Source organism: Gymnodraco acuticeps, unplaced genomic scaffold, assembly GCF_902827175.1.
Source record: "Gymnodraco acuticeps unplaced genomic scaffold, fGymAcu1.1, whole genome shotgun sequence".
NCBI classification, from domain to species: Eukaryota; Metazoa; Chordata; class Actinopteri; order Perciformes; family Bathydraconidae; genus Gymnodraco; species Gymnodraco acuticeps.
In genome coordinates, this window is record NW_022990341.1 from 1,871,392 (window position 1) to 1,898,668 (window position 27,277).

Genomic DNA, 27,277 nt, shown 5'->3' on the forward strand with positions numbered 1-27,277 from the left:
TAAAGCAGCAGTATGTAAACAGAGAACATTGTGTGTGTGTGTGTGTGTGTGTGTGTGTGTGTGTAAAATATGTATTGTAAGGTATCAAAATGTTGTCCATCCTTTTTTAACATTTACAAACAAACAAACAAACTTGAACAGTAACACATATTACAATGCATACTTCAGATTTAAAGTGTGTGTGTGTGTGTGTGTGTGTGGGGCACAACGCCAGCGTCCAGCCACAAGGGAGTGTGGTGTGTGTGGGGCACAATGCCAGTGTCCAGCCACAAGGGAGTGTGGTGTGTGTGTGTTATATTATAGGATGACTAAAATGTGAGAAGCTCATTTTTTAGGCTCAATACCCTGGGCCTCATGTTCCCTTCATCCAGGCCCATCAATACTTTCTGGATGAAGTCGAAAGTGTTTGCCAACTCTTTCGGGTAACTCAGATGGAGGGCATAGATCAGTGCGAAAAGATGGATGAATGCCTCAGCCAGTGTGGGGAGTTCGATAACTTTGTCCCCCTCTATGACGACAGCGATCTTCTCTGGGCAGAAGAGCGTGGCATTTGTCGACCTGGCACTGATCAGGAGAAGTCCGACCGCGACGTCATCTACTTCTGGATCCTCAGACTGCTCTACCTGATGACAAGAACAGATACACGTTACCTATTACCCCAAATTGCCTTAGCTATCTCAGAAATATGTTTGCTGAAAAATACATCAGTGACATATCACATCAAATAACCTAATGTTTTGTGCATAACGTGGGTTTAAGGAAACGCCTATTCGCATTGCACCAGAAACTTCAGCCTCTAAAATAACCAATCAGTTGACATACATTCTTTCTACAGAAAAAACATGTATAACCTTCATAAGGGTATTATTTATTGCATCACTGTATTAGACTGTGTTACTAGCAGCTAGTTGTACCTAATAAACTGGAAACTGAATATGTATAGTATAATCTCTCCCTACTACACATACAAAAATATATGGGGAACACTAGAGATTATTTTGTATTAAACACTGATGCCGCAGGAAAGAAAGCCCTCTCTTGATTGTGTGTGTGTGTCTGTTTGTGTGTGTCTATGTATGTGTGTGTCTGTGTGTGTTCCTGTGTGTGTGTGTTGTTTGTTTGTATGTGTGTCTGTTCGTGTGTCTATGTATGTGTGTGTCTATGTGTGTCTATGTATGTGTGTGTGTTTTGGGCTGGGTCTTTTGTATGTGATGTGTGTCTGTGTGTATCAATGTGTGTGTGTTTATTGTATGTGTGTGTCTATGTTGTTGTGTGTCTATTGTCTGTATGTGTGTGTCTATGTGTGTGTGTGTGGTGTGTGTGTGTGTGTGTGTTGTGTGTGTGTGTGTGTGTTTGTGTGTGTGTCTGTTTGTGTTATTGTATATTTATAGATAAACTATATTTTTTGCTGATCTGTCACATACATTCAAAACAGTTATTATGCTGACTTACATGCCACAGCCTCAGAAACCTGGAGTCATCCTCATGCAGAAATCCAGGCAGACCACGGAGGACAGCAGCACGTCGGCTATGGACGTCACCTTGATCCTTGAGTGCGAAAACATATCTTTGTTTTACTTTGGATGCTAAACAGCATAGCCACACAACAATTTATATCACAAGGGCTCTTCCATGACTGAAGAGATTAACATTTTGAAGCAATTGAGGCGTCTGTGATCCCACCTGTATCTCATTAGCACAACAACAAGGTGCAATAACATTAACACTGCTGTTCCCTGCCCAAACACAAGTATCTTAATAATAAATCTAAATCTATCAGGCTGACCCCCGCCCCCCAACACACACACAGAAAATCCACTCTAGTATGATAAAACACCAAGAGGCTTAACCGACTCACCTGGAGGTCATAGGCGGTGAAGAGCTGATCCAGAACTTCAGACAATTTTCCTTTGCGTGCCGCCTTCTTCCTGAACAAGCTCAACAGACGGGGGACATGCCGATCCAACTCTGCGTAAAAGTGGTTCTTCAGGTTGAAGTTCGTTATTCTATGAAACTCTGCACAAATCTGCCAAAATATAAAATGACTATTTAATTCAGAGTACAATGTATATGTGGATATGTGGCATTGAAGGAGGAATACACATTAGTACGGTAGTGACAATCTTTGAATGGACAATCCACCATCTCATGTTGTTTTAAATGTGTCCTTAAATGACCAAGAATACTTTTATCATTGAATGCTTGCTTGAACCCACACACAGGACAGATGAATGACACACTTCCCATCTGATTTTCACTAGGCTCAACTGTATGCAACCGTGTTAAATGTAATTTCAATGCATTTACTGACTGAAATGTGCAGATACAGTCATCATAGCAATGGAGTTACTGAGGAACAGTTGCTATGATTCAAGCGATAATGTTCAATTAACTGTGCCCTTATATTAAAGACAGCAGCACAAAGTTTGCATCTCCAAGCCATAGTGTTATCCACACACTACCTCCCCCCCCTAAGCGCACCACAGTTTCGCTGCTCCACTAGCACCCCCCCAAAGCACGTTACACTTTATCCACTGCAAGGCTTACCAGGCTGAAGAAGCCCTTTATCTGCCAGTTGCTCCTAAAGAGAAAAAACATTGAAGGTTAGCTGGGTTGCAAAGTTTTCACAAAATGATCAGAGAAACACTATTTTCGAGCATAAAATGGCGGCAGGCGGCGCGCTTTCTTCTTTTGTTACCGCATGCATGTCTGGGCATGTTTTATTAACTTAGCGGCAAAGAGGATTTAGGTTAATTTTATCCACTAACGCTGTACCATAACCGTGCGTTCTGCATGTTTTGTAAAAGCAAGCTAACTTGAAACCCATTGTAAAATGAATAGTCTAGTATTTCAAGTTAGCTTGCTTTTACAAACATGCAGAACGCACGGTTATGGTAATTGTAGTGGATGAAATGAACTTAAATTCTCTATGCCTCTAAGTTAATAAAATATGACCATACATTGCATGCAGTAACAAAAGAGAAGAAAAAAAACTCCCGCCATTTGCGGTTTGAATTTTCCGGAGAACTTTTGCAACACAAACGTTCCACTTTGAGACATAACTTAAAGCAATATAAAATACTGTCTTACAGGTTTAAATCGTTGTTCAAGTGAGGCAGATATTAAATCTAGGCTAGCTAACAAGAGCTCAAATCAAACTAACACACCATCCGACACAAAGAGCATTAGATGCAGAAATTAATAACAAATCATTTAAATACTGTGCAAAGGCAAGACGTGGTAGCGCGGTCAAATTCCGGCAGTGAGACTCGAGGGCACGGTGGGCAAATTATACTTCTGGAAGTTTGAGTTTGAGTGATTTCATCCGAGAGGAGCTATAATGGCGGACTCAAATGAACGAACGCGGTTGGTGAGAGCAGTGAGGCAAGTCGGGGGCGGAGCACATACGTGATGACGTCAGACAGATTCAGTAAAAACATTTGAGTACAATCCCCAATATGACCCAAAGTGGATGAATACTGTATACACAATATTACAAATCAGTTCATAGTCATCAGAACATTTGCGGTGAAATAACTTTTATAATTGTTTGGGTTAAAACAACCCATATTCTTCAAGAAGCTTGTACTGTTCGGTCTTACAGTGTAGTATACACGGTATGTGAATATAAATGTTGACGGGCAGAGGATGTTGGGATGAGGGATGGAGGGATGAGGGATGTGGATGAGGGATGAGGGATGTAGGGATGTAGGGATGAGGGGTGTACGGATGAGGGATGGAGGGATGAAGGGATGAGGGATGTAGGGATGTAGGGATGAGGGATGTAGGGATGTAGGGATGAGGGATGTAGGGATGAGGGGTGTGGGGATGAGGGATGAGGGATGAAGGGATGAGGGATGAGGGATGTAGGGATGAGGGATGGAGGGATGAGGAATGAAGGGATGAGGGATGAAGGGAGGAGGGAGGAGGGATGTAGGGATAAGGCATGAGGGATGGAGGGATGGATGGATGTATCGCTCGGTGTGAGTCGGAAGGGGAACTGTATGGGTAGAAGGGAGAGGGAGGGTGGGTTGAGAGGATGGAGACAAGCATTGGCCGGAAGTTTTGCCGGATATAAATAGGGGTGGCCGTGGTTTGAGGCGGAGTTTTAGGCGTGGCCATGCTCCTGAACCTATGTTAACAATTGAACCTCATTAACAATCCGGACTCAAATATTAATATTTGTTCATTTAATTCATTTCTTGTTTTAACAGTTACTTATATTACTAATTTCAATGATATCTTTAAATGTATTAATGTTGTGTGAATCTGTACTGTCCTGCTTTTCGCTCTCACTCTGTTGCTGCTTAAACTCCTGAATTCCCCAAGGGGATTAATAAAGGTCCATCTTAGAATATTAGATATCCTCCTGGGACCCGAGGAAAAAAAGTGTCTTCCAATTTCCTTTTTTGTGATTTCCTACTTATTTAGGGTTAAAAAAACATCTTGGAATTTAGACTTTTTTAATTTAATTTTTAAATGTTACAGTATGTCCACTGTAGAGGACATCGGGACCATTAGTTTGAAAAGACAGCCAAAATTAACAGATAAACTATATAACGTATTATGGTTATAGAGTGATATTAATACAATAATACATTCACCTTTATTTAAAACATGAATAAGTAATTGATCTGAACATTACTGTTTATTTGGTCAATACAAAACTAGTTTGGTTTTTGGTGAATCTTTCCAGATCTTCAAAGACTTTGTAGTCAATGTAGTGGGAAAAGTACCTCATTGACTCCAGTCGGCACGGGCTGTAGGGTCATCTTGACTAGTTTTATGGATGTGGTCTCCATTTGACCATGCTCATAGAAACAAAGCTTGCATTCCTGAGGCAATTCTCATTTTTCATGGCTCCACTTAAAATAAAAACAACAATAAGACATACGTGCTACTCTTGGCCCACAGAGGGCCATGTCTTTCCAGCTCGTCCCTATCTGTCTCTCTGTCTGTATCTGTGCGCTCATGGAGCCTCCTGCATCTTTCCCCCCCTTCTTCTTGACCCTCTTCTATCCCAGGTGTGAAAGCCTCATCTCTCTCATCATCTGAGAGCTCAACATCTGAATCTCCCTTAACTATCTGGTACAGAAAATGTCTGCTTCAGTTCCGTCTTCTGCAACAATATTGAGTCATAAAGTCCATGAAGATGGTCCTGACGTCCACTAGGATGGACATTTACAGTTGCAAGAAAAAGTATGCGAACCCTTTGGATTCTCCACACATAGCGTTGTGTGTTCCTTCCAAACAACTCAACTTTGGTTTCATCTGTCCACAGAATATTTTGCCAGTAGTGCTGTGGAACATCCAGGTGCTCTTTTGCAAACTTCAAACGTCCAGCAATGTTTTTTCTGGACAGCAGTGGCTTCCTCCGTGGTGTCCTCCCATGAACTCCATTCTTGTTCAGTGTTTTACGTATCGTAGATTCGTCAACAGAGATGTTAGCATGTGCCAGAGATTTCTTTAAGTCTCTAGCTGACACTCTAGGATTCTTCTTCACCTCATTGAGCATTCTGCGCTGTGCTCTTGCAGTCATCTTTACAGGACGGCCACTCCTAGGGAGAGTAGCAACAGTGCTGAACTTTCTCCATTTATAGACACTTTGTCTTACCGTGGACTGATGAACATCAAGGCTTTTAGAGATACTTTTGTAACCCTTTCCAGCTTTATGCAAGTCAACAATTCTTAATCGTAGGTCTTCTGAGAGCTCTTTTGTGCGAGGCATGGTTCACATCTGGCAATGCTTCTTAAGAATAGCTAATTCAAAACTGGTGTGTATTTTCTATAGGGCAGGGCAGCTTACCCGGCAGATACTGTCTAAATCAGGGGCCTCCAACCTTTTTCATCTGAGAGCTACTTTAAAAAAATTAAAATGGCCAAGAGCTACTTGCATCACATCGCGTATACATATTCACATAGCACTCATCAGTTGAATTAAGTTACTTTTGTACACGTGTGAAATTGCAAAACCCAAAGCTTATCAAAAATCTTAACTTCACATCAAGGTCCAAGAAAACGACAATGTCTCACATATTATTATGGCCCACATAGTAATATACATCACCTTTACATGTTTTCACTTCTCATTCTGGCACATAGTAAATACATCACCTTAATCACCACCTTACAATTTTGTGTAAAACAAGTGCATTCAATCTTTTGTTAGTTAGATGACTGGCACTGCATGGAGTCCTGTGGAGTCTATTTTTATATAACATTACAAGATTGATTCTCATTATTATATTATATGCTTATTGTACTCATGAGATGTTGCTATGACTATGGAATAAATAGACACAATCACCAATCCCAGGTTCTGATGGGTTGGATACGAAACGAAGGGAATAGTCATATAAGAAAGTTTTAGCTTGCATATAAATGTAGCAAAAGCCAGGTGTAGACACTGTAGAGACAAAGAGTTATTGAAAACAGGAGATCGCCCTGGCCTTGAACAGTATGTGTGCTCCTCGCCCACGATAACTGGGAATCAGTATAATGGAGGATTCCACTATCTATCGTAGAAAACTTTAGCAAAACAAATTACGTATGATAGCGACTAGAGTAGGGAGGGACCTTCACCGGCCAGCCGAATGCTGATTGGGGTTTGTGTTGCCAAGAGACTTTGTCTAAGTCTGTGCACTAACCAGGGAGGCCAAAGTCTAAAACCACGGATCTGGCTGTGCAATATTAGAGCCAGACTCTGGCTGGAGCATCGTTCTTATAAACATATTGGGGACTTGGACAATTTCAAACAACGTAGGTGCTACAAGGACATTGTGTGTTCTGTTGTCAATGAAGATTTACACTTTGCACAAGTGGTCTTCTTCTAGGTCTAGCCTCCCTATATCTGTGTGTGAAATTGTTCCATCCTCAAAAACAAAAAATGAATGCTTCTGCAGTCTGTAGACTAACAATAAATGATTCAAACTGTCTTTGATAGCATCACTGAAACAAACACATACACTCACAAACATCTGCTGCAACACTTCAGAAACACTTCCCGTATTTTCCGACCAATGCCTATTGATGTGTTTTCTGAGATCATGGAAATCACTCAAAAAAAGGGGAAGTGGAAGTGAGCTCATTTCTGCTGCTATCGTAAAAATATCAAAACTGAAATGAGTGGCTGTGATCAGACTGCGAGACACGATGCTCCAAAGAGGAATGGTGAGTATCACAAACAATTTGGTGATAAATCTGGTGGTTTCTTTCTTTCATGAATTTTATGAAATTCAATTCAAAATTCAAAACCTTTATTTATCCAGGTAAAATCCCATTGAGATCAATGATCTCTTTTTTAAGGGAGACCTGCAATGCAATAGAATCTAGGTATTGGTACATAAGATAAGATATAAAGCACAATTACCTTTTTTGAACTTTGAAAAGAATTACAGGAATAGTCACAGAAAAATGTGATCTACAGTTAAATGCTTCAGTGTCAGTTTATTTGATTTTATAAACAGCGGAGCATGCCTTTCATGCAATGACTCTTAACGCAGCACAGGCATACCCCGGGTCTGAGCCACGGACAGCCCCGCCCCGGGGTTGCCACTTCTCTCTCCCTTGAGAATGGTTTTGTTTAGAATTAGATAAATACTTGGGAAATGTCCCAGTGCTCCTGATGGCCAATCCGCCTCTGCTTGGGTGAATGTATCAATTATTTTCATGTCAAAAAGCTCAACTCCTAGCGAAGTCACAAGTCATTTGTGTTTTAAAGTCCAAGTAAAGTTGCAACCCTTTGATTTTGTCAAATTTGGGACTCATGTCTGACTTAAGTCCAAGCATAGATTGTATCTAAATTGTCTCTAAAGTGTTTTGTTATTATTCATATAGTTTCACATTATCATTATTGTCATATAGCTTGCCTTTAATATTGTTTAATTTGTACACAAGACATTTATTTCATTTCAAACCTTTATTTATACAGATAAATCCCATTGAGATCCAAGGGAGACCTTATTCCACGTCTGTCTGTCTTCAGGGTTGAAACCGTCCTCAGCTCTCCCTGTAGTTCCTTTTGTTCCCCATTAATTATGGTCTTATCTTGTTTTATGCAACCAGAAGTAACAGGAGAGGGCTGATCGAAGTACAATGCTGAACAAGATATTTGTATGCAACCAAAATGTTACAATTAACTTTCATGAAGTAAAGACACACACACCTAAAGGCATCTTCTTCTCTCTAAGCAAGAAAAGTGAACACAAATATCAAGCTATTACTTTTCAGGATAAAGTGATGTTGTGTAATGGGTTGTGTTGTCCTGTACAGATTTGGACTCTTACATTTCATTACTGGCAACAAATCTCAACCTGGCAGTATCTCAACAAGCAAACCAGCCATGGGGGGTGTGTCCTTAATGCAGAGACTTCTTGTCTTATCTGCATTTCTCCTGCTACAGACTAGCCTTTCACTGGCATATTCTCTGAAAAACTGTTCCATTGAATATATGGCAGATGGTGTTTTGGATTGCTCAAACCGTAAACTTGTTTCCATCCCTGATGACATTCCCAGCCATGTGAGTTCAGTAAACCTATCAGATAATCTGGTCGAACAGATTAACAGGGGAAGTTTTGGAAACTTGTCAAAGCTGAACATTTTGTTCCTGATCTTCAATCATATCAACTATGTGGAGGACGGATCTTTCATCCATTTGTGTGCATTGACCCAACTCTACATGGACAATAACAAAATGACCGACCTCACTGGCAAGCTCTTCATGGGACTGTCCAACCTTACCATGCTATCCCTCAATGAAAACAACATTCAGTTTATTCATACCTCTGCCTTTCAGTTCCTGTCCAGCTTACAAACAGTGAGGCTAGACAGCAACAATCTCCAACAAGTCTCTGACCTTCTGCCCATCCTTCAGCTGCCACACATACAGAAGCTGAGCATTGGATCTACTCAATTTTCCTCCTTTGAGACCAAAGATCTTCCATTGAATGTGTCCTCAAGCCTGACGGTGTTAGATCTTTCTGATAGCAAGTTGGAGAAGTTCAGCATCACAACAGATATCTTTCCTTACCTTGAGATGATCAACCTTATTGGGAGTGGCATAGATTCTGGTCTAAAATGGGCTGTACCTGACAAGGCTTTACTGAGGAACATAACTCAACTGTATTTTGGTCACCCTTTGATTGCCTTTGAAGAATTACAAAAAGTCCTGGAGAGCCTTGACTCATTGGTGCATCTTAGACTTACGTATATGGAGGAATTGATCCACAACGGTATTTTAGCTACTGTTTGCAAAATACCAACACTTAAAAAGCTAGTTCTAGATTTCAACCACGTCCCCAATTTAAGCTCACAACTTGTAGATTGCCGCCACCTCAGTGAGCTTGATCTATCTCATACTTACATGAGGGAACTGCCTGAGGGCAAGATACGATTTATGAAGCAACTGAGGTTTTTAACTCTAGAGTGGAACCGCCTTACCAAAGTGCCTGATGATATTCAGAGTCTCTCCTCCCTCAAAATCCTCAATCTTGGAAAGAATTTCATTTCTGATTTGAGCTGTAACGATTTCATAAACACAACAGGCCTCACAGAGCTTTATCTGGTTTCCAACCGCATTGTCAAATTGGACAGATGTGTCTTTGAAAATCTTAATGAACTGAATATTTTAGATTTAAGTGATAACCTGCTGTGGACATTGGGAGGTGTCTTCAAAAAAGGTCTGCCGAGGCTTGAGTTCCTGGATTTGAGCAAGAACAATTTGATTATTCTTGAAAATGAGGATTTTCAAGCTTTAGGATCCTTAACATTTTTAAATGTAGTGTCAACTCATATTGGTAGGGTGAAACGTAGGACTTTTCTCGGACTGAACAACTTAAGAAACCTTACTGTATCTATTCCCCTTGACTATGAAACTCATTTCAGAGGAACAGGGCAGTTGGAACATCTTACAATCAACCTCTTTATCGACGGCAGTTTCAAAAGTCCTCTTCCAAGCCATCATGACGCTTTCTACCAGTTAAAATGTTTAAAAGTTCTTACTATAAAATGCAAAGGTTATCACTTTGGCCTCCCCCTTGACATACCATTGGAAATGCTCCAGTCTATGAAACATTTAGAGGAATTTACAGCTGAGAACGTCTACATCTCCGCCCTAGACCCAGAAACATTCCAATTCAATCCCCAGCTCAAGAGTCTTACCATCGGACAGACTGACTTGTCAGATTTGCTTCCTGAACTGTTTGAGCCAATACCAAACCTTCAGGTTCTCGATCTCTCTGAGAGTCAGATCAAGTCTTTGGATTTTTTGACCCAGGTCAACCTGCCTGCACTTAGATGTTTGAAACTGAGGGACAATGAGATTACAGTGATCAACGAGACGATCTTCCAGTGCCTCCCTGCACTAACACACCTGGACCTGGAAAACAATCCTTTCACCTGTGACTGCTCTAATGCCGGATTTATCCAATGGGTGAGGAGCAACAACCAAACTCAGGTTGTTAATGGCCATCAGTATACATGTTCCTTTCCTGTGGCTGAACAGGGAAGCAAGTTGCTGGACTTTGACATCCAGTCCTGTTGGATGGACGTGAGCTTCCTCTGCTTCATTTCCAGCAGTTGCATAACTTTGGTGACACTCCTCACATCGTTCATCTATTACTTTCTGAGGTGGCAGATAGCTTACACCTTCCACCTCTTCCTGGCATTCCTGTATGAAAGCAGAAGGAGGAAGAAGGGAGCTCCTCATCAATACGACGCCTTCATTTCCTACAACATTCACGACGAGGCCTGGATTTGCAGAGAGATGCTGCCGGTGCTGGAAGGAGAGCAGGGCTGGAAACTGTGTCTGCACCACAGAGACTTCCAACCAGGTAAACACACACACAACTCACACACAAATCACTCATATCTATCATTTTCTGCTCTCTGTAAATCATTTATTAAAAATAACCACACATTAAACCTAGCTGCATTTCTTTGGATAAAATGCAAAAATGTCCACGTTCTGGACAGAAAAACTAGTCAAACCATCAAAATGAAATATGTTTCTGAATTCCTGAAGAATGTATTTTCTATGCAACACATGCAGAAATGGTGTAGGTTGTTATACTGTGTCACTTAAGGGGGGAAAGTCAGGTGATCTTTATGCTTCCTGTAAGAACATAATTGGAAAGTGCTTTTATGAGTGCTTACAGAGAAGTCATTAAATGTATACATCACTGTTTCTGTCCAACCAACACAACTCCCTGATTGGGTGAAGTTTATACCAGAAGTAACCCTAATGTTGTATTTTTTAACTATTATTCTTTGTGCCTTCATGAAATGAATTTCATGTAACATTGCTTGAAATTCATTATGAAATAATGAATTATATTTATTAATACTGTAGCTTTCAATCTGTTGCTTTTTTAACTTAACTAAGTTTGAGGAAATGTATGACCAGGGGACATGGAACACGCAGAAACTACATCTGCCACACTCCGTTCGGCAGCAGGTTACACATTAAAAGGATGACAATTGATTGTTTTATTTAATGAAGGAGATGAACACATAAAGCTAAAAACTACAGTTTGAAAGTCAAGTGCTGTTTCAAATCAAGTGCATTTTCTGATAATTCTTAAGGACTTCTACAGAAGTGAGGAAACTAAACAATATCTCCCAGCGTGTTATTGGTACTTTTACTTAAAGTGAATAAAGTCTTCAACAGAGGTTCAGTATTTGATTCTGCTGTCAGAATTAGGGGTTAATTATCTTATTGTCTGTGTCCTCTGTTCCTCTTCCTCTTTACTCCTTCCTGTCATAGTATTGTGCATGCAGAGCAGATACAGTACCAAAAGGTTTCACATCGTTTTTCCCACTGAAGGAAAGCGGGCGTCTGGTACACATTAGCCCGGTCTCAATTCAGGGGCTGCATCCTTCGGAGGCTGCATTCGTAGACCGCATGTATTATTATGTATTGAAGTCAATGGCGAGAGAAAACGTATCTTTCGATCCCGTTTGAATTGTGCCATGAATTACACACATGATGTTTGTCAATATTCAAAAATCCTTTCATAAGTACTTGGAGGTGTCGGCGTTCTGGCGATTTACTCGGAAGGCTTCAGTAGAAGCTGCTGGGACTCAGTCCCCAACTCCGGGGACTTCCGGCCGGGGACTTTGGGCGGCAGTATACGCCGTGAAGTGATTTGCGGCCTGCCAGTAAACCCAAAGCAGAAAAAGAAGAAGTGACGTCAGCGGCTTCATTTGCGTAATCTTCCCTCAGGGACTTATTCCGGTGTGAACGCGATCTGTACTTAGTTCCATGGGGGTACTAAGTGCCAGGGCACTAGGTGCCGGCACTAAGTACGGCAAAGTACTTGGCGTGAAAGCGGCTAATGGGTCTTGCTCGTTCTTTCACTTCCCTTCTGATGAAAGGACCAGGAGTGGCTGGATCAAATTAGCTACCTAGCTTGTAGCAAGCAGCACGTTAGTTAGCATTACAGCCTTAGCATAAAAGTCAGTCAATGCTTTCCAAAAGCACGAGCAGTGAACTCCAGGCCCACGTGACTGAACTCAAAATTGAAAGAAACAGACTAAGAAATGACGTAAGCTCCATGATCAAAACTGCCAAAAAGAATTTCATCAATGTCAAAACTGAGGAAAACAAAAATAAACCCCGTGAACTTTGGAAATTACTCAATAACCAGCTTGGCTGCAGTAAAAAACTCAAAACGAGATTTTCTAACTTAAACATAAAGACAGATAACAGGCTCATCACAGACAAACTGGATGTGGCCAAGTACTTGAACATTTTTTTCACAAACATAGCCACAACTCTTGTAAATAAATTACCCTCCCACTCAGGGCTTTTTGGAGTAGATCACATCATGACCTACTACAAAAACCTAGGGGTACGCAAAGATGATTTCAGTCTAGCAAGGGTAACAACAGCAGAGGTTCTCATTAAACTGAGCGCCCTCCAACCTAACAAGGCCACTGGCCACGACAATACCCCTCCAAATTCCTCAGAGACACAGCAACCGCCATCTCACCAGTCATAGCTCACATAATTAACCTCTCCATAAAACAGGGAAAAGTACCCAAAGACTTCAAAATTGCAAGAGTAACCCCCCTGCACAAAAAGGGCAGCAAATTGGACCCAGGCAACTACCGCCCTGTTTCTATACTTACCTCCATCTCGAAAGTCATGGAAAAAATAGTATATGAACAGGTCGAAAAGTACCTCGCGGAAAATAAACTAATCTCTGAATTTCTATCTGGCTTTAGAACATCCCACTCCACTGACACATGCCTTCTTTATTTGAGCGACCACATCAAACAAGAGGTGGACGAGGGCAAGTACTGCGGCATGGTGATGCTGGACCTACAAAAGGCTTTCGACACTGTCAATCACCCCATTCTGATTGACAAGCTAAAAGCAATTGGTTTTGATAAACTATCGGTGAGCTGGATGCAATCCTACCTGGAGGGGAGAGAACAGATGGTGGAGGTAAACGGTACTCTGTCCCCCCCCCTCCCAGTGAGCTGTGGTGTTCCACAAGGAAGCATATTAGGTCTGTTACTGTTCCTAATTTATGTAAATGACATGTCATCAGCATGTGACTGCAACTTGTTCCTGTTCGCGGACGACTCAGCCCTGCTGGTCTCTGACAGGAACAGGTTGCAGGTTGAAAAAACCCTCAGCTCCGAGCTCGGCAGAATCTGCACCTGGCTCGCCGATAATAAATTATCATTACACCTGGGTAAAACAGAGTCCATTCTCTTCGGTTCGAAACATAATCTCAGCAAATCCGACGACTTCTCAGTTGCAGTGGGCGACATTATTGTCACAAGTAAGAAGGAAATTATATACCTAGGATCTATTCTTGAGGCAAACCTCTCCTGTGACAAAATGGCATCCAATGTAATAAAAAAAGTCAATTAAATAACTAGATTCCTATACCGGATCTCCTCTCTGGTAAACAAAAACACCCTGAAAACTCTGGCAGGAGCACTCATTCAAGGGTACTATGACTATGCTTGCACGTCATGGTACCATAGCACCTCCAAGGCGCTAAAAATAAAACTTCAAACATCGCAAAATAAACTGGTCAGACTACTGCTTGACCTTTCATCTAGAACCCACCTCACCTCTGCCCACTTTGACAACCTAGGATGGCTTAGAGTAGACGACAGAGTACAGCTACTTGCAATGGGCCTGGTCTACAAGATCCACTACACCTCTATGGTACCCATGTACATGTCAAAATTCTTCCCAAAGGTCAAGGAATACCATGATCATAACACCAGAGGGAGCTCCACAAATCATGTGAAACCCAGATTTGGCACAAAAAAGGGGGAATACACGTTTCGCAATTATGCCACATCAAGGTGGAACGCTCTTCCCACAACTGTAAAGGAAAGTAAAACTATACTTACCTTCAAAACCTCTCTTAAAGAGCACCTTCGGGGGAGAGCATTGCAAAACTGGCCCCGGTAATGGTACAAATCTCAACCTGTCGTTCAATGGACAGCTTCCCCCCCCCCATCTATGTATATACTCGCATTTTAGACTCTGTTACTAACTGTATATCTGTAGACTTGGTATGTCTTAAATGTCCGGTTAGGATGTATTAGAACGAAATCTAAAATGAAAATTGTAAACAAGCAATCTGTATGTAAAAAAACCACCTGTATGTAAATTGTAAATAAGCCATCTGTATGTCAAATATGTCTTATATGTCTTAAATGACATGATGAATTGGAAATGGGGGACCCTGATGTAAACAAGACGAAAGTCTTTCTCTGGTCTGCATCCCCTTAACAATTGTATGTTTTGAGCTGTACTGTACTGTACCCAATATACAAGCTGTTAATAAACTTTTCAATCAATCAATCAAGCCTTGTCATATTTATTAGCCTTCCTGTTAAGCCCTGAGCCTGTTTTTCAGGTCTCAGGCTCGAAAATGACATTCCCAGAACAAATGACCATATCTTCCCTTCTAAAAGGGTTAAATTATTAATCTTTTTTCTCAAAGTAATGATAAACCTGTGAGTTGGATGTAGACAAGTCAGAATCAATATAGATGTTTTTTATTTTAAAGAAAATTCAGATTGAACATGGTAAAAAACTGTAAATTATAGTGTCCGTCCAAAATATATTTTGTACTTATAGTGAAAAAACTAACCTTGGATGATGGATTAGTAGACTAAAAGCTTTAGGAATCAAAAGTACAACATATAATAAGTACCCTGTATCAAGATTGATGCAAAACAAGTGATATTTTTACCTTTTTAGACAGATTTAGCCAAATCTGGGGCCATTTGGGTGGATTTTCCATATCTCTGGCCGCCCTTGTTCGATTTTGACATGTGACATCTCTTTCTGACCGTTAGAACCAATAGAATCGAAGGGGAATCTCCCCACACACACACATGGTAAAACAAAAAAAAGGTGGGGGCTTCGTGTACACAGGTTTGCTCCAGAGTGAAGCTGTCTCTAGGTCTGACATCTCAAAACCCAAAAGCAGATTTATTGCTCATGGATTATCAGAAATCATTCAAGTGACACAGACACATTTTATCGTTTTAATGCCACTGAAGACTACTTTTGACCAGACTACCACACAGATGAGCCATTTTGCCGTTTTTAGCTAACTAGCTCCATATATTTTGATGTGTGTTCTTGTTATTATCTCCGATAATTCGTATAATTGAGTGATAATGAGGGTACCCATCGATTCTGTGTCCCCTCACGATGTGAAACGATGGGTTGAGATGTGCAGCAAAGATAAATAATAAGGTTTTGTGAGTGAATTTCGGTGCAGTCATCTGTTAGCATTTTTCGGTCGTTGCTAATTCAGAGGCTCAGCGTTAGCATTATGGGGTTTTTAAAAACATTTGTTTTAAATGATCAGTTAGATGAGTTTCTTTCCGTTACATGGATATAAAACATTCATAGTTTATTAAATGAACATGCCCTCAGACCAGTGACGTGCGGTGAGGTGAGGTTCATGGCTGGTGAGGCACTGACTCTTTCAGAGTCAGATTAACAAATATCATATTTTGACCATAATCGAAATATTCGGTTATTTTCAAAAGCTTTTTTAGTCTGATGCTTCGATTCATTTTAAACAGACCTTTCAACAAAAGGATACCCAAAATCTAAATATTGGATTGTTCTTTCTTAGTAAGATCCCATTTTCATTACAATTGGGGTCTTACCTTGACTTGAAGATGAAGTCCATGCTATCCTTCTGGACAACAATCTCTATTACTTTTTTGTAAAAGTCCTCCTTATCTTCCTCTAGTTTCAAAAGTCTAGTTTGTTGTTTGCGTCTACTGTCTCTGCGTAGAATAACAGTAGCAACAAGAACCTGTGGGCTCACTTGCGCCCCCTTCAGTGCAGCAGAGGTTATGGCTGCCTCCCCTGGTGCTTTTTTCATTGCCGTTGTATGATGAGACCAGCGAGCCTAAATATCATATATACGTGAAATAAGTTATTTAGAGACTATGGATGGCGAGGATAAATGTAATAAAGGGATCTACAAACATTACATTGGTGACATACAGTGAGATGGTGCAGGCATGCGCTTAGGGCCCGCTTTCCAGACAGTTTCTGTGGGGTAACGCATCTGAGGTGAGGCAGATCTCATCTGTGCCTCACCTTACCCCACAGTAACTGGCTTGAGCGCGCTCACAAAATAAGTGCCCGCGTTAAATTAGTGCCCGCGCTCCAGCCAGTTACTGTGGGCTTACGTGAGGCAGAGCTCGTCCCTGCCTCACTTCTCATCGCTACCCGTAGTTGTAGCGGAGCTCGTCAAATTTGCTGATTTTAACTATAAAAAGCGATTGGAATCATACATAAATCACATTTACAACACAGATCAGTGGAGACATTTTATTATTATTACTATTTAGTTTTTCTTTAGTTGTTTTTCCATTACATTGGAGTATGACAGGTGAGGCTCTGCCTCCCCTGACTGCACGTCGCTGCCTCAGACACTGTTTCCTGCAAGATGTTGCAGGAGGCCCCCAGTACCGGGGTCTCTCGGGCTTAACATGAAGTAACATTAAGTAACCCAAAATGTTAAACAGTAAGAGTAGTAGTCAGTGGCGGCCGGCCCATAGGGGCGCTAGGGGCGCCGCCCCACCTCTTCCCACATTCCAAAACAAATATTTAAAAAAATATTAAATTAAAAATATATATTAAAAAATATATATTTAAAAAACATATATATTTTATATTTTTATTTTTAATGAACAAGGTAAATATCATACAATTGGTATCAGTACAATGTATAATCTACAATAAAATCTCGTTTAAAATTGTGTTACGATGTCTAAAGTTACTGATAAGTCACATGTTTCCTGCCTGGCCTTGCCCATGGCATTAGTTTATCATTACCGGGCGGAGCCCCCGAGACAAACAGCAGCAATCAGCACCTTGCAAAAGTCTCAATAGTAAACTGTGCCGCCGAAACATAATTTCAGCCAATCAGCGCCGTCAAATATTTTGGTCACGAGGGCGCTCACGTTGGCGCCCACGTTGCTTACGTGACGTGAGTTGTTTTTTAGACTCGTGAGTGACCAAGGTGACGCAGTATTTAGAATGTTGTGCAGGTGGAGTCGCCGGACCTCGGTCCGCACCCAATTCCGTGCAAGAGCTACTCTCCAATCCTTTCCAAAGGAGAAGTTTGGGAGATAAATTCATACTTAAAGACCTTGGACCGGACCAACCCGATTTATATCACAGCAAGCTCGTGAAAAAGACAAAAACGTATCAACGAGGCTAGCTGGATGCAAACAGGTAAATGCTATCTTTTGTTTCCCATGCTTGCTCTTCAAACAGATACGATCTGTTCAGAAACTAGACAAAAGTTAAACAAGTACAAACCACAGACTGTCTGTGTCATGGAGAATACAGTCGCTGGTTTATTTATGTCTGTATAGGCCGTTGTTGTGAGTGTGGACGGTCGAAACATATATAACGTTAGTTTAGCCAAGCTCCATTTAGAAAACAAGCATTCTAAAAGGTTTTTCGCCTGCCGTCTGTCTGCAGACTTGTCAAAGCATTAATTCATGGTTTTTACTAACCGGTATCAGTATGTTGTTACGTCGGCATCATTTAGAAACGTGTATTACAATTTAATCACGGTAAAATATGTTCATTTTGTTGTAGTTGTAGCTCCCGAGCCAGCGCGTCTTGTTTGAATGATGCGAGTAAACACAGCTGGCAGCCGCGGTGAAACGGGTGAAACTCGAGCGACTAGAGCGATGCGATAGGAGCGTTTAGAGCGAAGCGAATATTCGCATCGCGTCCGGTCTGAACCGTCTATGGTCTGAACGCAGCATAAAGCGAGCTCCGCGCTGCACTGGAAACGCGCCATTACATCACCAGAAGTCCTAATTTAAGGGGTAATTTCTCCCAAAAAAAAATGTTTTACTCACTATATCAAAAGCCCCACCAAAAATATTTTCCACCAGCCGCCACTGGTAGTAGTCATATTTCGTGAACTCTTTGAAGAGCACTGCGAAAAAGGAATTTTAAGAAAGTAAAAAAAACTTGTTTCTGGGAAACAATTCTTATTTTTCGTTTAAAAAGTCAAATAATCTTCTTAAGAATGTTTTGCTTAAGAAAAGTATTCTAACTTTGAGAAAATATATTTTGCTTTTTCTTATTGAAAAATGCTATCTTATATTGAGCTAGAATTAACCAGTAACAAGTTAAAGTTGCATAAATTCCCAGCATGGAACAGATTTCTTTTTTTCTTATTTTAAGAAATAAACCATCAAACAACTTCTTAATTTAAGAAACTGATGAAATGACACCAATTTTACATTTCATATATATTTTAAATAACAAATAATTCTAGCTTTTAATAACAAAAAGTAAGATATATTTTCTCCAAGTAAAAATACTTTTCTTAAGCAAAACATTCTTAACAAGGTTATTTGACTTTTTTTGACGAAAAATAAGAATTGCTTCCCAGAAACAAGTTTTTTTTACTTTCTTAAAATTCCTTTTTTGCAGTGTGTCTATTCAGTTTTCACATAGATTGGTGCAGTTACGCGTCCTAAAACCTGGAAGTAAGCCGCGCATGACAAAAAAGCAATGGGATTTCTCCATAGGATTTTGGAAAATAGCTCATAATAATGAAAACGTGGGTACAACAGAGCTGATCCAGATTTGCGTCCGATATGATTGCAACACACACACACACACACACACACACACACACACACACACACACACACACACAGTTTCCTTACCTTACACTCTATAGCTGTGATACTACAGTATCATAATTGTTAGCACTAAAATGCTATCCTGATGACATTTGTTTATTTCTTCTTCTTCTTCTTCTTCTTCTTCTTCTTCTTCTTCTTCTTCTAATAATATTAATGTTTTTCTCAGCCCTCAGGTTGGATGATTTGGAGGGTTGGGTTGTGTTTTTTGTTGTTAAGTGTTAATAACTATGTAAAACTGAGTGGACTATACTTGTAAAAGTATGATTTGTATGCATCTATATCACAATAAAAATACATGTGAAAAAAAAATATATACATATTTATTTGAATGGAATTTTATTCCAGCAAACAATCGTCTGTAAAGTCTGGAAAAATGTGTGACTGAGTGCTGCACAGTGGGGTAAACGTTCTTTATTTCAGCTGCTGGTACAGTGTCTGTTTGGTAATCCTCTTTCGGTTTGAGGAGGAATGTGTCCATAGATGGATATTTTCTTTAACCTGGCATTTCTTGTGAGTTTCACATTCTGTGTCACTTTAAATTGTATTTGTCTCTGTGCGCGATTGAGACAAATTTCATGCGGCTTCACGCATAAATAAATACATTTGATTGTTGGTGGATTGACATCTGACACAGCTAATGGTGATAGCTGTCTCTTATTTTCCAAACAGCTTTGGATTTATGTGCGACTGTCAATCTAATGCGGCACATCGGATAAATGTTTGGGACAAATTATAAACATGCTGTGCAGTCCCGCCCTGACCCCTGGTCACCCTATCGATGGGTATAATGTGTTGGCAACCTCCTCCCTGGAGCTCACCAGCCACCTCCAGATTTACGCTCATTTCTGAACTAGCTTTCTCCACTTGCCCTGCTTTATCTGCAGCTTTGGTAGCTTGCTATAGAGCAGTAGCGTGGCGTGAGGAAAAATGTAGGGGAAGCCCATTTTTTGGGTCGGGGGGTCAATAACGTAACCAGATGAGTGATTACAGCGCCCGGTATCATTTTACACACATTTGTATCACACAGATGCAGGACTTGCACACGCCTGTTATCTAACCGAAAGGTCCGCACGCACTCTCCAGCTGAAACTCTCTCCTTATTAATTTAAGCATTTGACTTATTAATGTATGCAGACAATCACACAATCTATGTGATTTGTGGATTTACCGTGCCTCTCAATTGCCCGTGACAGGTTGGCAAGGTCGATGAATCCTGAAGTTGCCCAAGGATTGTTCAGGGAGCACGAATCCTTGTCAAAAAGAAGACATGGCCAGCAAAATAGACGCTGAAGTTTAGCGCTTCCAGTTAGCCACTCCGTGCGGACATAATTGTCCTCATTGAACGTCCGATTCTCTCCCTTTTTCCTCTGTGTACACACAGCTCGAGTGCGGGCATTGGCCTGCCATCTGATTTAATTTTTAGTTGCTGCTGTAGCGGATGTTTAGTAAAGTTATGTTTGATTAAGTACGCCAAATCTCCACCCTCCATAATGCTTCATTTGCTTGATAATTTCTAACGGCGGTGATGACAGTATTAAAACTGATGTTGATGTGATTTGATTGGATGGCAGTGTCCAATCAAATCGCCAGCCGCCAGCCGCCTCTGAAGGGAAGCAAGAGGCGGCTGGCTTCCCTTGGCATGGCCCTGACCAATCACAGGTTGGCAGGGGCATCACGTGGGTCTCATCTGATTGGTCAATCCCTCCATTTTTTTTCACCAAAGGAAGCCAGATTCGGCTGGCCTCCTCTCGCAACAGTGAGTGCAATCTACTGTTTCACCATAACATCTAGAGGGGCGCTGTTTGTTTCACTCTTTGTAAAATACTCAATGAGAATGGGGGAGAGACGGGCCGGCAGCAACACACAACAAAGGAGAATTATCGAAACAAAACTAAGTGTTTTTATTTGTTTATTTAAATTATAACTACAATCCGAAAAAACAGGGGAAGCCTGGCTTCCCTTGGCCTCCGGGAGAAAACGCCACTGCTATAGAGTGGTGCAGAAATGAGTCCTGAAACTCTCAAAGCCATCAACTTTTTGAAGGACTTTTTGATTAGGGGCCTAATGTAGTTATTTTATATGCTAACCTCCAGCTTGGCCTAGAAACGTACATTCTCACTGCATCACTCTATTGGATGCATGCTTATGATCTGACACCTGGTCGCTCCTTTCTTATGCTCAGCAAATCAAAAAGAAGAGAGAATTCCATGCAGTGGTCAGGGTCTCTAAGCCACATGGGTTGATTTAAAAATACTGTCTTAAGCTGGATTTTTTATGTTTCAATGCTTGTGAAAATGGTCTTAATGTGCAGTTGAGAATATCACTGGTGTGTCTGAACTCTCCACAGGGAAGCCGATCATAGAGAACATTACAGACGCCATCTATGGCAGCAGGAAGACCATCTGTGTGATCACCAGGCGCTACCTGCAGAGCGAGTGGTGCTCCAGAGAGATCCAGATGGCCAGGTAATGGCATCTTTCATTATTCCTTCTTCCTTCAAAGAGGTCCACTAATAGAGCAAAACACATGTGGAGGATGGACAGGCTGACACAAAGACTTCTCGCCATTATGAAAGAAAAATAAGTGGAAGACATTGTGACCACCAGACAACAACACAAAGCAATGTAAGAAATGTTGTAAGGCAGCCTTTAAAGAGGACATATAATAATTAGGGCCGGGACTTTAACGCGTTAATTAAGATTAATTAATTACACAAAAATTAACGCGTTAAAAAAATTAACGCATTTTAATCGCATGAAGTTGCTTCTACTGAAGTCCCCAACTCCGGTGACTTCCGGCCGGGGACTTTGGGCGGCAGTATACGCCGTGAAGTGGTTTGCGGCCTGCCAGTAAACCCAAAGCAGAAGAAGAATAAGTGACGTCAGCGGCTTAATTTGCCTAATCCTCCCCCAGGTTCAAAGAGTTCTCATGAACCTTTGTGGGAAAAGTACTGCGGTGTGAATGCGCCTAATGGTATACTAAAATCCATGTGAAAAAAATTACGGCTATGAGCGTACTGATGAAAAATAAATGGGTCTTGAGGAGGGACTGGAACAGGGTGAGGGACTCAGAGTCACAGAGGTCTTGGGGGAGGGAGTTCCAGAGCTTCGGGGCTGCCACAGAGAAGGCTCTGTCCCCAAAGCTCCGGAGTTTGGCTTTCGGGGTGGAAAGCAAACCGGCTGAGGTGGATCTGAGGGACCGGAGGGGTTGGTAGAGGATGAGGAGGTCAGTGCGGTAGGGGGAGGCCAAATAGTGGAGGGCTTTGTATGTGAGGACCAGGAGTTTGTAGTGAATGCGGTGAGAGACGGGAAGCCAGTGGAGTTCTTTGAGGACCGGGGTGATGTGATGCCATGATTTGGTGTGGGTGAGGAGTCTGGCGGCTGCGTTCTGAACACGCTGGAGTCTACTGAGGGAGGTGGAGCTGATGCCGTAGAGGAGTGAGTTACATAGTCAAGGCGGGAGGAGATGAATGCGTGAATGAGTCGCTCAGCTGCAGGGCGGTGAGAGAGGGACGGAGTTTAGCAATATTGCGGAGGTGGAAAAATGAGGTTTTAACTACTTGGCAGATGTGGGGCTCGAGGGAGAGGGTGGGGTCAAATATTACGCTGAGGTTGCGTGCCTGGGTGGAGGGGGAAACAGGGGTGCCGTCGATGGTGAGTGTCAGGTTGGGGTTTTTGCTGAGGGTGGATTTGGAGCCGATGAGGAGGAGATTTTATTGCAGTCAGACAGGAGTCGATGTGGGTGAGGGGGGGTTGTTGGGGGATTTGGTACTGAGGTAAATCTGGGTGTCGTCGGCGTAACAGTGAAAGTCCAGGTTGTAGTGGCAGAGAATCTGACCAAGGGGGAGGATGTAGATGATGAAGAGGAGGGGGCCGAGTACTGAACCTTGGGGAACACCTTGAGTGACTGAGGCTGTGGCAGAGGAGTGGTTGTTGAGGGAGATGAAGTGGGATCTGTCGGAGAGGTAGGACTGGAGCCACCTGAGTGCAGTACCTTCGATACCGATGTCCTGGAGTCGGGTGAGCAAGATGTTGTGGCTCACGGTATCGAAGGCTGCCCTCAGGTCGAGGAGAATGAGGATGTTGAGGGAACCGGTGTCAGCAGAGTTGAGGAGGTCATTGACGACTTTGATGAGTCTCATGTGCTCATGTTCAGGCTCATATTCGTGTTTAGTGCCTCTACTGAGACATATTTACAGTGACTCAGAGAGAGAGCTTGCTTTAAAGACTTCCAGTAACCAGCTCTTCTATCAACTAAGAAGAGACTCTATTCATGGACTGAAGCTTCACTGGGGATAGTTTTAGTCTGTTTGCCCGCTCATAGAGTCCTATTGCGAACCCGGAAATGTTGAGTACCCCAAAGTTTTATGTTAGAAATGTAAAGTAGGGTCCCCAGCACATAGAAACTGTCGGATGCTAACCTGCATATGTTGGGCAATTTGGACAATTAGCATAAATTGTGTTAATTAGCATTAATTGCCATTATAGCCATGTAGACAATCTTTAGAGAATAGAGAATAGAGGAGGGGGTGCTAATAGAGAAGTCTGCGTGATCTGCCTGTAGGGAGGGACGGCCCTGATAAGATATAAAGCAAGGTATTATATGTACATGACAGATGGTATATATAAATGTCAAATGTACAGTGAAGAGAAAAACATGTATAATAATAATAACCCCCCAAAACACTCCAACATTTTCCAAATCAGCCATTTTTTAAATAATGTCCACGTAAGCTATAATTCCATAAATGCTAATTAATTAAACTTTGCCCAACATATGCAAGTTAGCATGTGCTGGAGACCCCACTACACATTTCTAACATAAAACTTTGGGGTATTGAACTTTTCCGGGTTCACTATGCTAACGACTACAAAATAATCTAACTTGTAAAATACAAATGCTGCCCTCTCCCGTGGTTGAGCTTTTAGTCCGATGTTTTGTGTCCTGTTCAGCTTCCGTCTGTTGGACGAGCAAAAGGACGTGCTGATTCTAATTTTTCTTGAGGACATCCCGGCCCACCAGCTGTCTCCATACTACCGCATGAGAAAGCTGCTGAAGAAACGCAGCTACCTGAGCTGGCCGCAGGCCGGACAACACACCGGAGTCTTCTGGCAGAACGTGAGGAGAGCTCTGGAGGCGGGGGGCGCTGCCACTGAGACCACCCACCTGCTCACTGGACCAGCAGCACGCTGACCATCTGGACCCGGGAGGTCACTGACAGGTCACCCTAATGGACTATGCAACTTTAGCACACACTGCATCGCATCAGCTTGTATCACAATGTCAGGTTGTTATTGTAGCTGTCACATGGCAGAGGATTTTACCTGGTTCATTAGCAGTGCATGGTTTTTTAGTGTGTTTTTATACTTTACCTTTTGGTTTGATTTTATGGCACGCTTTTATTTTAAAGTCTAACATGTTTTAGTTTCACATGTACACTGTATTACCTTTTATGGCCTGCTTTTTAAAAAAAAAAATATATAATGCTATGTGATTTTATTGTATTTACTTTAAGCCTTGTTGATCACCTAAAAAGGCCAATATTCAAGGACACCTGGGAGCCAAGATTAGCATGGGAGGGAATGGCTTTTAAACAGAACACACGGCACCAGCCGACACAGGGAGGAAAAAGAAGAAGGACAGGGAGGAAGGAGGAGGATAAAGAGGAGGACAGGCGAACAAGGGCAGAGTCAGGAGAGGATGAAGGCAAAATAGACCCACACGTTGAACCAATATTTAGCTCAATTTATATTGTAGGCTATGTTGGAGTCAGTGTTTTAGAAGAGGTTTTAGTAGAGATACATTATTATTTTAAACTTAATATTATTGTGAAGCTCCTTGATGCCAGGGTTGCTCTCTGTGTGATTAAAATAATCATTTTCTTATTACATAGCCAGATTACCGTATGTATATGTATACTGAAGATAATAAAAGGTGTGATTCTTCTTGATTATATTTAACCGTGTGCCTCTCACATGTTTCAATACATTCTGTTAACAGAGCTTTGAATTGAGGTGCGCATAACCTGTGTGTTGGATCAGATGTGTAGTGATGAGGTTCCATCATTTAGTTTAAGACAAGGTAAAATAAAATAATTATTTTGTGATGAGGTTGTTCCAGCAGCAGAACAAAAGTAATATCGAGAATGTCAATAATTACATAAAATAAGTATGCAACATCTAGGAATCAAAGTAGAAATATACACTATAAGAGCAAATGGTATAGCGAAATTGCATAGCATCTTAACCTCCATAAACCTATAAAGTACCTAAAATGTGTTCAACTGAAACCCTGAAACTGTTACCAGATTTCAGTGCCCCCCCCCATACATGATGGCTCATATGGCCACAGATGGGGCCACTGTGAACCTTTATGATATTAATCAAGGCTAAGACTATATTTTACGAATGTCAGGCTAATATCAATATGAGTTATGAATATGATAATTGAGTAAATGCATCACTGATATACTTTAGGTTCTTATTGTATGCTTAATGTTACAAATACTGTACTGTGATGTGCATATTATAAAACCTTTGCATATACTGTCCTGTATTAATATGTACTGTATTATGTATATGTATAAACATGTGTAAGGCTGTTCGCTGTGCTTCAAAGGGATTCCTTATCTTTTAATACAGCTTTCATTTGAAGAAGTATAGCGAATCCCCACACAACTTCTTGGTTTAAAAAAAACACCAACAGGAAACCTTTCTGTTTATAAAGTGTGACTTCTGTACTTCCTGTTATCAGCTCTCACTGAGGGGCACCGTATAGCCCCCTCCTCCCCGCCCTGTGCGTCTGCTGTGGGGATCTATTCTACAGTTCTCTGTACAGAGGACTACTGTAAGACATCTGGGGGGGTGCTAGTGAATTGTGAATGGGGGGGGGGGAACCTCGCTGAGGGGAAATGCTACAGATGGCCAGTCTGCCCCTGACAAATGTCTATGCACACGTTATTATTAATAATAATACAAATAATAATAATTATAAAAACCTTTTTTTTTTTTTAATCATCTAGCGACCCCTCCTCAGGCTCTCGTGACCCCCACTTTGGGAACGCCTCGTTTAGAGAACATCCTGCGACTGGGAGACCTGGAGGCCATGAGGGTAGCTAAAACCACAGAGACTCAGCCGACGCCACTCCACCTCCTCAACAGCGGCTGGATTTTAACCAAGGGACTGCTAGCCAGGGAAAAGTCGATAAAGCCATTGCACGGTATGTTGTGGAACACATGCAGGCTATTGCTACAGTGGAGTCACCCGCTTTCAGGGAGCTAGTTAGCATGATACCATGTCCGGGCGGCATATGGGACGGAACACTTTTTCCAACTACCTGGAGAAAGAATATACAAAAATGGAAAGCCAGCTAATATCGATGCAATCCAGATTGCATAATGCATGTCAAGTTGATCAACAGATTGTATTATTCTCCAATGCAATAACAGTACTGAAATGAAGGCTATAAGGGCATTAATGGGAGCCCTTTTTTAAAGTAACTAAAAAGTTACTTTTTACAGTAACGCATTCCTTTTTTTTGTAAGTAATCAGTACAGTAACGGAGTTACTTTTGAAATGAAGTAACTAGTAATGGTAACTAGTTACTGGTTTTCAGTAACTAGCACAACACTGATTATCAGTAATAATTTCAAAGTGACACAGAGACATTGGATTAACCTTCAGCAGCGTATTTGTGCCATTGAACACAACTTTTGATCACAAAACACCAAAGGTAAGACGTATTCATGTTATGGTTCTGAAACCGGAAGTTGTTTTCTTGCACTTTCCTGGCTGCTAGTTCAGTGAGTTGTTGTCGTACAGTGATGAGACTTATACATATGATATGTCGTTGTGCAGAGATAGCATGAAGTAGAAAATATCCCTTTTACCAGTTATGTGCTAATGTAGCCGTTAGCTTGTTTTCGGTTTAGACGATTTAGACGCTTGGTGTTGGACTTGTGTTCCGTTTCGGTTCAAATGGTTAATATAATCTGTTAGCTGAGTTTCTTCCCGTTAAAGATAGGGTAAGTACGTTTGAGAAACCGGCTCGAGATACACTTTTTGTTATATTCCATGAAATGCTCTTAAC

General features: G+C 41.5%; 1 protein-coding gene and 1 long non-coding RNA gene across 2 annotated transcripts; one reads left to right on the forward strand and one right to left on the reverse strand.

Annotated features, from left to right (window-relative positions):
- Positions 1-447: 447 nt before the first annotated feature.
- On the reverse strand, positions 448-19,331 carry LOC117550983. Its single transcript, XR_004569726.1, has 5 exons — positions 19,210-19,331; positions 2,548-2,581; positions 1,859-2,026; positions 1,453-1,548; positions 448-623 (listed from the first exon to the last, which is right to left on the reverse strand). It is a non-coding gene; the product is annotated as an uncharacterized LOC117550983 (long non-coding RNA).
- LOC117550982 (toll-like receptor 13) lies at positions 7,126-25,803 on the forward strand. The gene is made up of 4 exons (XM_034223636.1): positions 7,126-7,170; positions 8,272-10,829; positions 21,536-21,653; positions 24,141-25,803. Exons 2-4 carry the CDS (start codon positions 8,342-8,344, stop codon positions 24,379-24,381), a joined length of 2,847 nt encoding a protein of 948 aa, XP_034079527.1. The 5' UTR covers positions 7,126-7,170; positions 8,272-8,341; the 3' UTR covers positions 24,382-25,803.
- Positions 25,804-27,277: the final 1,474 nt, after the last annotated feature.

Coding starts and splice junctions, on each gene's coding strand:
- LOC117550982 (XM_034223636.1), top strand. CDS start 8,342: ATGGGGGGTGTGTCCTTAATGCAGAGACTTCTTGTCTTATCTGCATTT. Junction 10,830..21,535: donor CCACAGAGACTTCCAACCAG/GTAAACACACAC, acceptor AACTCTCCACAG/GGAAGCCGATCATAGAGAAC. Junction 21,654..24,140: donor AGAGAGATCCAGATGGCCAG/GTAATGGCATCT, acceptor TGTCCTGTTCAG/CTTCCGTCTGTTGGACGAGC.